This window comes from Perna viridis, chromosome 5 (assembly GCF_037379345.1).
Source record: "Perna viridis isolate PV_CMFRI_1.1 ecotype Kerala chromosome 5, ASM3737934v1, whole genome shotgun sequence".
NCBI classification, from domain to species: domain Eukaryota; kingdom Metazoa; phylum Mollusca; class Bivalvia; order Mytilida; family Mytilidae; genus Perna; species Perna viridis.
The window spans coordinates 2,768,167-2,781,837 of NC_142449.1; the positions used below are offsets into that span (position 1 = coordinate 2,768,167).

General features: G+C 36.2%; 1 protein-coding gene across 2 annotated transcripts; it reads left to right on the forward strand.

The window, feature by feature from the left end:
* Positions 1-240: 240 nt before the first annotated feature.
* LOC148615605 (uncharacterized) lies at positions 241-6,033 on the forward strand. Of its 2 annotated transcripts, none has more exons than XM_088581998.1 (7): positions 241-366; positions 677-750; positions 2,805-2,897; positions 2,992-3,049; positions 4,058-4,132; positions 5,491-5,608; positions 5,868-6,033. In XM_088581998.1, exons 3-7 carry the CDS (start codon positions 2,889-2,891, stop codon positions 5,914-5,916), a joined length of 309 nt encoding a protein of 102 aa, XP_088438124.1. In that variant the 5' UTR covers positions 241-366; positions 677-750; positions 2,805-2,888; the 3' UTR covers positions 5,917-6,033. The 2 variants fall into 2 exon arrangements, with proteins under 2 accessions (XP_088438124.1, XP_088438123.1); XM_088581997.1 differs by having other exon boundaries at positions 2,808-2,897.
* Positions 6,034-13,671: the final 7,638 nt, after the last annotated feature.

Here is a 13,671-nt window from a genome sequence, read left to right on the forward strand (position 1 = left end):
ATATTACTGTAATAGTCTGCAATATTGTTTTATATGAATATTTTATTATTGTGTAATAAAATATTTGATTTGTATGAATGTGTATTATGTTTTACTATTTGACTTGGACCGATTGACAGACGAGCTTTCGGGAACTGGTGGTTGTATTGCAATCTAATCGTAATCTTCTATATTCTTTTTCATGCTTGATTAGTACGCACTTCTTTTCTCGTCATCTATTGGTTGGTAATTCCTTTTTCATTTGAACACTCTTACCTAAGTATCTGAACGGACATGTTGGATTTTATGTTCATCCGAATCTAGCAACCTATATTCTTATCAACTCAACTTATATACGCATCTGATTTCAACTTAACTATTACTAAGGTTAGTTTCTTTAACATTCCTAGATTATTTGTGCATGTTAATGGTCTAGAAATTAACATTTTTTCCTCGTATGAAAGTCCGGTATGAATGATTGATTGATTGTGTAACTTTCATAATAATTTACCTAAACACACAAATCTGTAATGATATTTTACTATGCTTAAATAATAGCGATTAATGATTGATTCATTTAACAGTTCGAGTAGACCGCTCGAAAGTAAAAGTGTAAGTCTTTAAATCGATCATACACTGTGGTCATAAAGTAATTGTTTTAAACTATAAATACAATAAGTGATTTTTGATACTTCAGGTACAATACGGTAGTACTGGGGACTTACTACTCCTGTGACCATTTACAAATGTGCCTCTTGCACGATATGTGAGGTAAGCTAAGTGTTTTGTATTCTTGAGTTTTTGCTTTGCTTATGTATTTGCTTTGCTATGTTTTTTACGCTTATTGTACGCACTAAATCGCTTATACTCTAATGTTGTTGTTTTGCTCTTTAATATGTTTGATTAGATAATTTACCATTTTCTTATAATTTGCTACATTTGAATATGGAGTCAAATGGAGTTAAACTACATATTTAGCTAGTTGGTTTATGCTTCACAAGCAGATTGATGAAGCCGTAAATTAAATTTACCCAAATGTTACATTATTTCTATGATATGTAAATGTACTAAAATATACATTCACACACATGGTTAAGTTTTGTGTTATCTTTATGTGCAAGATGCTATTATTTATCTTGTGCTGTGTATTGAATATAACTGTATTTTACAGGGCATTAACATTTATTGGCAATAAAGCATAGAACCCTAGAGATTAGAGTTTACTTCTATCAACCCCCTAGAAAATAGAGGTTGTGACATTACCAATTGTGTTTACTTGAATGTGTTGTATATCTTCTATGTATTGTATGTTTGTTTTTTGTTTATGATATATACGCCAGAATATGGCATCATCATCAATAAAGAATTTGAAATTGAAACTTCTAAATGTCACTTTAATTACTTTTATGAGTTTTAATATCACCGTAAATAAGCCCCTCTTCCTTATTTTACTTTTAGTGTATTACCTTTAATTTGTCACATTAAACTACGCGTGTATCCTCCCGATCACGTGATGACCCTCAGAGGCCACCTTAGAAAAAAAAATAATGTTAAAAATTGTGTTTGTTCAATCATGAAGAACACTCACTTCGTGATCCTCATCGGTGATCCTGTCAAGAATGTTTTTGCACCCCCAACCTAAAACTCTGGATCCGCCACTGACCCCTCAGTATCATAGGGGGTGGATTTCCTATACAAGACAAGACTGTCAGCTGCGGAGAAAAAAATGTCCCCCCTCAACAAAACCCCCGCGTGAAATACATCCAATAATTTGTAATTTGAAGAGGACCTATCCCGACAGGTGTCCAGGGTTGGATCTAGGATTTCAGGTTACAAGGCCGTAACCAGGGGGACGACGGGTGCGATGGCACCCCTTTTGAAAAAAAAGGATTTACATCTTGGCATGTAATTGAAGAGAAATCATATAAGATAACCAAGTAAAATTGCTTATCAGTGATTAGTTCGCACCCCATTTCAGAAAACCTGGGTTAGATGGGGCGTTAATAGAATTAAATACCAAGAAGTTAAATTAAAAAAATCCTTGTAAATGCCAAGACAAAATTTGGAGGTTATACGTCACGAAGGTAATTAATGTTCCTGTACAACCAATTTTTGAAGGCAGAATTTTTGAAAATCAAGATTTCATGCATACAAAATAATTCCCAATTTTAGGAGGTCGTACGCCCAACATCTGGTGTCAAATGTACGAAGGACTATTAGTAGTATAAACCTACAAAAAATTATGCCCTCACCGTAAGTTATAATAATTCCAATTCTCTCCATGTGGAATTGAGAACAGCGGTAAACTTATTTATTATATTAGCTTATTTATATATATTATACTTCTTTCTGTTCAGAAGGTAAGGAAACCTATTGAGCAAGTTGCACGTGAACTTTTCTGTAGTATTCCGTCATTAAGAATGATTAGTGCCATAGGGGGCAGACTGAAAATTTTGTCGTAGATTTCTTGCATAACGTGTATAACTTTTGATTCATTTGGTTTTTTTTATATATGGCTTATTTCGAGAAAATATCTGTCTTTTATATTTTGTATAGAGAATGCGGATGCAATTCACCGTTTATGGAAAAGTATTAGCAAAACCAACAATGTGTGGTTTTCCCGCGTCTGGTCGACAATGTTGCCTTGTTATTTGATATATCTATGGGTTAAAATATTGTCCAGCGCCTGTGATCGAACATCATCATCTTAACAGTCAAACGCGTTTTAGTACCTGTAATATTTAACTGCATCATCTATCTAATTGTGTACTGACTAGGAGCTAGACAAATACTTGAAGCATTGTTGTAAAATCTTGTCCTTTCAGCAGATTGGTAATGCAACAGTTGCACGAAGGAAGCGATATATAATCGTATCACTTCATCACCCGTCTCAGATATTTGCAGTCACGATGATAAAGGTAAGCTACATATAAATCAAATTATGTTTTTATATCAGTGAGAACTACATGTAAGTAAGAATTGGTCATGATCCTTATCATTATATAAATGCAGGTACTGGTTTTATGTCTACTGTTGGTAAATATCCAAGCAATGTCATACGCCGGATTCAGTAAGTAAATTATTTTTAATGAAACCTAGTGAGTTAAATATCAGCAACAGAATTGGTATTTCATTGTTTAAATATTTCTATACACGAACTTTTACAACTCGTACATTTCAACACTGGCGTGGTGCTTTAAAATGGCCAAGCATTTCTTCGACCAGACAAACATTAAAAATGTCTACTTACCAAATTTAAGGCAATACAAAGCACACGTATGTTCTGAGTGTATTTCACCCTTTATAGCATTTATGCATTTGTTGTCATATTTTTTTTTTCGTTTTAATGATGCGTGATATCATACCGGTAGAATACGCTGCACACAACGAATTTCGTAACGATACCAACTTGAAATTGAGCCGAGGACCTCTAACCTGGAGAGAATAGGCCTGCAGCAGCGCTAAGCTTGTCGTAAAAGGCGACTAAATAGTGCTCAGAAACCTAGCCGGCGGCTAGGTGCTCTGCCCACAGAGCAACTGGGATGTGTGCCCCAGGTGGTGGAATGGGGTACCCCTGGCATGTTACATGCTGGGGTTGTCGGGCTATAATACGGAAAACCTGACCGCAAACCATAGTGGTGCACCGTGTTGGGAAAGATGCCACGTTCCTCGCACGTTAAAAAACCCTGCTGTGGTATTCGATAGGAGTAGGAACCACCGCGCTCCGCCACAGGAGGCTAAATTGCCCGACCTTACCCATCCGTCCCTTTTTCTAGTGGCAATCAAAATTTGTCGACCCTACTGTCCTTGTGTCCCATCCCATTTTTCATTTCATCATAATTTCATGTTCATTTTATCATCCTTTTCATGTTCATCGTCTGAATATAGCTGAAATATTGCTGCTCGGACGTTAATCCCCAACAAACAACAAACAAAATCTAACCTGGAGATATACTCGGTAGGGCTTAGGCTTAAAACACCATGGGGCTTCAATTCAACTCAAATCATACATAGTATCGAATTTTGTCGAATCCACACTAGTGCAACAAACAATCGTAGCACATCAAAAATATTTTAGGTAAAACTCATATAAGAATTGGAGGTGGTGGTGGATACATGATTGGGGGCTTGACAGGAAGCTTAAGTAGACCAGGTAAGTGATTGGGGGCTGGACAGGAAGCTAAAGTAGACCAGGTAATTGACTGGGGGCTGGACAGGAAGCTTAAGTAGACCAGGTAAGTGACCGGGGGCTGGACAGGAAGCTTAAGTAGACCAGGTAAGTGATTGGGGACTGGACAGGAAGCTTAAGTAGACCAGGTAAGTGACTGGGGGCTGGACAGGAAGCTAAAGTGGACCAGGTAAGTGACTGGGGGGCTGGACAGGAAGCTTAAGTAGACCAGGTAAGTGACTGGGGGCTGGACAGGAAGCTTAAGTAGACCAGGTAAGTGATTGGCGGCTGGACAGGAAGCTTAAGTAGACCAGGTAAGTGACTGGGGGCTGGACAGGAAGCTAAAGTAGACCAGGTGAGTGACTGGGGAGCTGGACAGGAAGCTTAAGTAGACCAGGTAAGTGACTGGGGGACTGGACAGGAAGCTTAAGTAGACCAGTTAAGTGATGGGCGGCTGGACAGGAAGCTAAAGTAGACCAGGTAAGTGATTGGGGGCTGGACAGGAAGCTTAAGTAGACCAGATAAGTGATTGGGGGCTGGATAGGAAGCTTAAGTAGACCAGGTAAGTGACTGGGGGCTGGACAGGAAGCTTAAGTAGACCAGGTAAGTGATTGGCGGCTGGACAGGAAGCTAAAGTAGACCAGGTAAGTGATTGGGGGCTGGACAGGAAGCTTAAGTAGACCAGGTAAGTGACTGGCGGCTGGACAGGAAGCTTAAGTAGACCAGGTAAGTGACTGGGGGCTGGACAGGAAGCTTAAGTAGACCAGGTAAGTGACTGGCGGCTGGACAGGAAGCTTAAGTAGACCAGGTAAGTGACTGGGGGCTGGACAGGAAGCTTAAGTAGACCAGGTAAGTGACTGGCGGCTGGACAGGAAGCTTAAGTAGGCCAGGTAAGTGATTGGGGACTGGACTGGAAGCTTAAGTAGACCAGGTAAGTGACTGGGGGCTGGACGGGAAGCTTAAGTAGACCAGGTAAGTGACTGGGGGCTGGACGGGAAGCTTAAGTAGACCAGGTAAGCACTTATTTTTAGTATGGTAAACATGGGATAGGTAATTCTGTGGTGAATAACCGATGTCTGCACTTTTAATGAATAAAATATTTGTATTTGAAAGAATAATCACTTTATCCTAAAGGAGTGTTGCCTTTATTTGTGTTGATTCACTATGAAAAGAAACCCTTAGACCATGAATAACAAGATGCTAAATGCATGTTGTAAGTTTTAGTTAGAACAAACTTATCATTTTGGTTTCTTTTCATTCAGGAAAAAGCATCGGTTAAAACATTTTATAGCTCTCACTGACTTCCAAGAATACAGTTTTACATTGTTTTCACTCTATGTTAGGTTGTGATGGATGTTTTGCCTATGGTAAATGCCATCCGCCCAATAGACAGACAGTCGAGGGTTGTACCGTCTACCATTGCATAGTTACCAAGAATGGTGGTATTACTCGGAAAAAATTGTAAGTAGTACTTAAATTGAATCTTGATTGGTGTGCATTTTATAACAGAATATGTTATAAATATTTCTAACAATCAGAAAAGAAACGCTTAAGTAATGAATTAAAAAATACCAACTGTATATTTTAATGAACTAAAATTTTAGTAGATTTCATATTTCTAATAAAGTAGACGACTCATATTTATTAAAAAAAAACAAAGAAAGATGTCTATCTCGTCAAAACATTGATACCAAGGTGATTTTTTTTTTTTCAAATGCAGTAAATCTAGATATGATGGAAGATTATGCGGACTATTTCCTTGGGCATAGATGTCCAACAACCCCTGTCAATACATGTCAACCTTTCGCATTCAGGAGAAGTGGGTTTAAACTCGAGATGCAACAGTCACCGAATTATTTTAGTTAATAAATGTACAAGGACGCATATTTCCGAAATTCATTCTTGCGATTTTATAATATCCTCCCGCAAACAAAGTTTTGTAGGTATATAGGAAACATCCTGTCTGTCTGTCCGTCCGGCTGTCAATATTTCTTAAAGCACAACTCTTAAAAACTGCTCAAGGGATTTTAATGATTTTTTGTAGGAAGGTTGGATATCGTATGTAGGTATGCATGAATTGCTTTGTCTATGGAACTCCAAAGGGAGACAATCCAACTTAAGCTTATACAGTTAAAACATCGTAAGCGCAACTCCTCCTTATCCACGCCATGGATCGATTTTGATGAAATTCTATTGAAAGGCTGGGCATCGTAGGAAGGTGTGGACGAAGAAATAGATACTTAGTTATTTTGGGGGATTTTAAAGAGGTATAATCCAACACGAGGGTTTTAAATTTAACTCCATTTTAAGGCGGGGGGGGGGGGGCATTTTCTTTGGTAGTCTTTTCATCCCGGTGGGGTTGTTGTCTCTGATATATTTAACATATCCATTCTCGGTATATATTGCTCACGGTATTTCTAGTTTTTCAGAGATTTTCTTTGCATACCCGCTATGTTTCTATGCACTGTTTCTGTAGTGACTATTATGTGACATGTACCTACAATAAATTGAATACATACATATCTTCGTTGAACTTTATACCAAATTATTTGATGTATACTCCCTGACTTTTCTTAATTTCATTTTCATTTTTTTCATGGACGCTTACTCTACCGGTGTACCTGGTACATGCTCCCGGTTTTTAGTGGAGTCCGAGTTGTTCATTTACTTTTGTTACTTCGTATTGTATGTATTATTTTAGTTTCTTTATGTTCTTTGTTGTGATTGTCTGTGATATATCGGTAACAAATACTGAAGCATCGAAATACAGGGATGGATCCAGACACTTTGAAAAGGGTGTTCTCGTTCTGGTAAGACATCTTAATGGGAGATGTGTTGTTTTATCTCTGAATTAGAAAGTTGTGACGACGACTGTGAAATCTTAATGGGAGATATCTTGTTTTATCTGTGAATTAGAAAGTTGTGACGACGACCGTGAAATCAACAAAGGCTTAACATACCTCAGCCCAACTCAGTCACTCTTGTTCTACAAAGAAAGTTCGTGTACAAATCGCATGTAAACGCACACGGCAGTAAGGGGACGACCATTAGATTCTTAAGGGGCGGGCATTTTTTTTCAGGTCAGAAATTTTATTTCCAGCCTGGTGCAGGTTAGATTATTTATTTTCATCATAACCTTGGCTATATTGTTTATTTTCCATACTCATAAAAGAGCCTTTTTTTCTATGAAAATTTTAATGTGCATATCCGGTTTACCAAAACATATCATTTGGGTTCTATATCAAAGCATGTGTTACTTTTTATGTTTATTATTTAAGACATTACTAAATGAAGTTCATTCTGTATAATACAAGGCATAATCTCTACTATATTGGCAGGTGGCATTCCTGGGCATGAAATATGTCCCAAATTTAGCGGGAAATGTTGCGAGGGACTTTTTAGGGGACAGATTCGCATATATATGTATATGAATGAATTCTACAATTGCAATATTCAACTACACATTACCTTAGTATAATCATTTATGTACAGAGGATTCCACTTAATTGCATACCTGCTTATTCCATATTTCTGTTAATTGCATAGCATTTTCAAGAACCAAATCGCAACCAACAAGGTAGAAACAATGCCTCCCATTGGGAATGCAGACCACGACATTGTCTATACTGAATGAAACATACAAGTGTTACACTGAAAGAAACAAAAAAACATGCAGAAATATATATCAGTACAGAAAGCAAATTGGTCTAAAATAAAAGAGGACATAAAAACACTTACAACTGAAATCAAAGTTCAATACCATAAGCAAAGGTCCAGCGATCTCTGGAAAATGTTTAGAGACATTTTGCTTTAATCTATCGATATATACAGCCCACAAAAAGAGTAACAAGTAGAAAGAAACTACCATGGATACACAACAATCTCAGACAAAAAAATTAACAAATCAAAACGACTTTATAGAAAAAGAAACAAGAGTGCAGAATATACAAAGTAGTATAAAAAATAATTGAAAAATCGTTACAACAAGATGTGAAGAAAGCCTACTGGTGCTATGTCCAAAACCTTGTACTTGACTTACCAGCAAAAAAAAAAAACATCCAAAAAATCTTTTCACTTACATCAAAGGTTTGAAAAACGACAACAACGGCATACTTACTGAAAATTCATCGGAAAGGCAAACATCCTCAACCGTCAATTCGAAAAAAGCATTCTCAACTGAAACTACTGATAAACCAATACCAGATAAAGGCAAATCCACTCATCCACTAATGGAAAAAAATCAACATCACAGAATAAGGTGTACTCAAACTGCTAAAACAAATAAATCCACACAAAGCTACTGGTCCTGACCTGATATGTGGACAGGTGCTAAAAGATCTAAGTACAGATGTGGTCACCATCATTACATACATTTAAAAAAAAACATTGACATCGGTAGAATACCAGTAGATTGGAAACATGCAAATGTTTGCCCAGTCTTCAAAAAGGAGACAATCACAACGCAATAAACTATAGACCAATATCACTCACATGCATTCTCTGCAAAATCATTGCAAATAGCATAATGAAACACCTGGAGGGTAATATTTTATATGACTTTCAGCATATTTCACCATTCAAGATCCTGCGAAACCAAATTAGCTTCATTTATTCAAGAACTTGCTCAAAATAAGAATAGCAATATTCAGACTGATGTAATTGTGATGGAGTTTGCCAAAACCCATGACAAGGTTCCTCACAAAATAATCCTATATAAACTCGGTCACTATGGCATAGATTATCAGACCTTAAAGTTGATTGAAGATTTCCTTACACCCAGAACACAGATAGTCTTTGTTGATGGTGGGAGTTCAGTACATCCGGCGTACCACAAGGAACAGTACTGGGACCCATTATGTTCCTTGTATACATTAAAGACTTTAATGACTACATCAAACATAGTACCTTTCGGCCTTTTGCATATGACAGCATCATATATACAACTATCAAAAATAACACAGATGCTGAACAGGTCCAAGAAGATCTATCAGCTGCAGCTCAATGGGAGGAGGACTGGCTCGTGTCCTTCCATTCTGACAAGTGCTCAGTTCTCCATGTTACAACCAAGAAAAATCCCATACAACATAACTACACACTCCACCAACATGTACTGCAAAAAGAAACAGCTACAAAATATCTTGGAGTAACCATTCAAAATGGCATCAAATGGAACAAACACATAGATAACATAACATCAGCAGCCTCAAAACAATTTAACTTTATCAAACGTAACCTAAAAGTTAACTCACAGGCTGTCAAAGAGAAAGCATACGCATCAACGGTTCGACCAAAACTAGAATACTGCAGCTGCGTATGGGACCCTCACAACAAATCAAAAATACAACAGTTTGAAATGGTACAACGGGTAGCAGCACACTATACCTGCAACAAATACCACAACACTACCTCCGTAACTGACATGCTGGTACCACAACACTACCTCCGTAACTGACATGCTGAACCAAATAAAGTTTCCAACTTTACAAACGACGAACAAGAACATGTCTCATCTTCTTTTACAAAGTAATTAATCAGTTAGTAGCTATTTACAAATCTGCTCACTCCATCAGACGTCCGTACAAGAGAACATACAGAGACACATCCAAACACAGAAAGACACGTACAATTATTCATTATGTCCAAGAACAATACCACATTGGAACATTATACCGGCAACTGTTGTATACTGCACAACCCTAGAGAGCTTCAAACTGCAGACCACGACATATGCTCTTGAAAACCTCTTCAAACAGTAAAATAAAAACATTGTACATAGTTTTAGCCGTAATTGTATAGTACAAAATAATAAAACAAAAAAAAATGTATTGATCTTGTAAATACTTTGTCAAATTATGTTTCGTAAATTGACACCCACGCCTGCACAGCACGTAATGATCAAGATTGATGGTGTGCGGAAAATTAGAGAAAATTTTCCATTTCTTCTATGTTAAAAATTCCTCTTAATTGCATAGAACTAAACAGAGATCCCTGTTAATTGCATATTTTTTTCCAAAATGTTATAAAAGTTTACACTCAAATAAAAGGTGTAGCTAATTCAACTGTCTGATATGGTGTATTTATAGTAAAATTGGTCAAAAAGCCATATAACTTTATTTCCTTGTTGGTAAGTTTAATCAATGCCTTAGAATTGTTTATATAGGAACAGGAAGATTTATAGGAGAATAGGGCCATTACACCATACCAAATTCAACATTCCTGGTAATAGAAATGCCATATTCCTGTTCATTGCATGTTTTTTTTTCTGACAAATGGGTATGCGATTAAGATGAATCCACTGTATTTAATATTACCACTGGAGTATATTAGGTTTTGTATAAGCTTGTGGAGATTTTAAACATGCCTACTTTTCTAATTTATGAAACTGTGATGAAATTTATGAAAAAGTTGATTGTGTTAACATTTTAAAACTGCAAAAAGTTGCCAACATAATAAACAAATGAAATATTATCAAAATTTAGAACGATCTAGAGCTTATACTATGTATTTTTTTTTAACCACAAGTAGGCTTGATTGTTATCGCGGGTTAGCTAAGTTGCTATTACAAGTTACCTATGTTGATATTACAAGTTCGCTGACTTGTTTTCACAAGTGTAATGGCTATGTTGTTGTTAAAACAAGTTAAAAACTCTACTTAGTATATCAACTTCCGCACCATCATGGAAAGATGTCATTTTTAAGTCGCTAATATTGTTAGCGACTTCTTGCACTCGTAATTTCAGTACTTTACATTCGCATATAATTTGCATAATTATATATTACTAATCCACATGAAGCTGCTGATCTGTGTCGTGTTTATCGTCACGACTTCGAAGTTCTAGCTACATACGAAATCAAGATATACCTCTTGAATACCATACACGTGTGTTATACGTGTGTTTTTGCTTGTGTGAGAATGGGAAGTTTACATTAAAAGGGGCTCGTTACAATTGACTATATAGGTCATATACATTATCAGGGCCCGATACATATAAATAGCCTTTTAAAGATTTTAGCGGAAGTCACCTGATTTAAGAGCATATCGCATTCGTGCCATTACGGATATTTAAAGCAAGCCAAGATCAGTAGCATAGAATATTTGACGATTAGCGACTTTGAAGACTTCAGTCTTTGATTAAGATGCTCAATCGCCTGTGTATTAAAATTTGAGGTATTGCGGGTGGTTTCATACGGAAACCTATGGCTTTTATCACGGCCTCTTCACGTTACTGAGTAGAATTATATGGCTTAAAGTTGGTAAATTGTATCGAAATTGGAGAATATGCTTTCCATATTGCTATTTTAAATTAGGCGTGGAATCAATGGATGATTCGGTGAACTCCTTCCCGATGAAAAAAAAGGCATGAATCTGAAACTTCGAATCTAATCTGAAATCTTGAACCCATCCCTACAGAGCATTCAGTCAATTTTGTGTCAAAAGTCTGTTTTGTGTCACATAATTCAAATTTGTGAGACAAGTTCAAAATTTGTGTCACATTTTGTGTCACAAAAGTCAATTTTGTATGCAAATTAGTTTACAGAATCCTTTGTATATGCAAATGAGTTCTCTCATCATGATTCTATAAGGTTTCTCATTGGATATAGTAACCTCATAGATGCAGGTTTCCGATTACTTCGAGCAAGGACATATATGGGTAACAAGCTATTCTACAAAAGTAAGTAATACCTAAAAAGAATTACTTACTTCTGCAGAATAGCGCATCAACCATATGATATTCCCTTGCTCGAAGTAATCGGAAACCTGCGAGAGATGCGGTTACTATATGCAATGAGAGACCTTCTTACAAAATCGTAATGAGAGAAAATTCACAAAATTGAATTTTGTCTCACAAAAATAACTTTTGCTATTTATTTTCCATATCAGGTAACATATATCAATTTTCTATGCAAATAAGTTAATACAAGTCTTCGCTTGCCTATTTGACAAAATTGAATTTTGTCTAGAAAAATGAATTTTGTCTGGAAAAATGTATTTTGTCATTACAAAATTGAAGTGATCAAAACAAGTCTGTACAACATAGTTTTGTACGACAAAAATGATTTTGTTGTGATGGAACTCAATTTTGTGTACACAAAGTTGATTTTGATTACAAAAAATCAAGTCTCATTCGGCGCCCCGTATATTGTTCTCGTCCTGAATTACTTTTGCCTTAAATCTCAGTCTCGAAATTTGACTTGTAAGCGGAAAAAAATAGGAATACCGAAGTGTCAAAAGTGCGGGAACCAATTGACAAAAAAATCGTACAGAACACAAGAACACAGACAGGCAGCAGACCAAGAACAAACATCAAATAAAATGTACACATAAAAACGAGCAGTATTACGGGCAAATTTTTCAAAAAAAAACACAACAAACCACGTCGGCAGGCATTGAAAAAAAAATATTCAGATAGACGGCTAAAAAGTTTAAAGAAAACAGGCGTGAAAAGAAAACACATCCATAAAACAGACTTTCAAATAACAAAAAAAGCATTACAAGAACAAACAGACGTAACATTGTACAACGGATATATAAAAAAAAAGATTAAAAAGAGAGATTAAAACGACAGCAATAATCATATAAAAAACAACAAGGTTAATTTAAAAACAGACACAAAATTAAAAAGGTGCCGTATAGTCTATTTTCGTTTGGTCACTTTATATAACACGTATCGTATCATTGAGTAAAACTCCTCTAAGTAAGGGAATGTGATACTCTACAAGTATGGTTTCTATAAATATTAATCTTCTCCTCAGGACCACAAAAGAAATGTATTATGATAAATATATAACCTTTCAAATAAAATGCTTCGCATGGCACAGCTTGATACGACTGCAGAGGTAAAACCCTGATAGTTTGGGCAAGTATGAACACGCTATTCATTCTTGCGGTAAGAAATTTGAAACAGGATTAGAATTTGACTGGAATCGAAATGCTCACTTTTTGGTTCCTTGTTCTTAAATGGTTCTTGTCAGAACATACAAAATCAATCCCAATATCCCTTACGGGGTATGTCATCTTGCGATATAACTTCAAAGCAACCCATTCCCTTTTATTCAAGTTATCATTCAAAAAGCAGGCAAAATACTTATTTCTGGTCAATTTGTGGCCCCTTATTCTTACTTGATTCATGTCCTTTATGTGATATATCATGTTGTAAAATTTATATGAGATCTATTTTACTTTTACTTTTTACTTAATCCCGCCGCCCCCCCCCCCCCCCAATAATCAATCCAAGTCTTCCTTTGGTGGTATGGCACCTTATAGTACAATTTCAAGAAGTTCAATTCCCTTGTTTGTAATATAGGAAAATGTTTGTTTTTGGACTTCTTTTTGGCCCCTAATGTCTAAAATAGTAAAGTTTTAACCCCAGAGATAAATTACAATCTAACCATTGTGTTATGGAATATTGTGAAATAATACAGACATACCTATGTTTTTATTTGAGTTAATATATTGGAGACGGTGACGACACCGACGACGACAGCACCATGCCAATATACGGCTGCATTTTTTTAATTTTTTT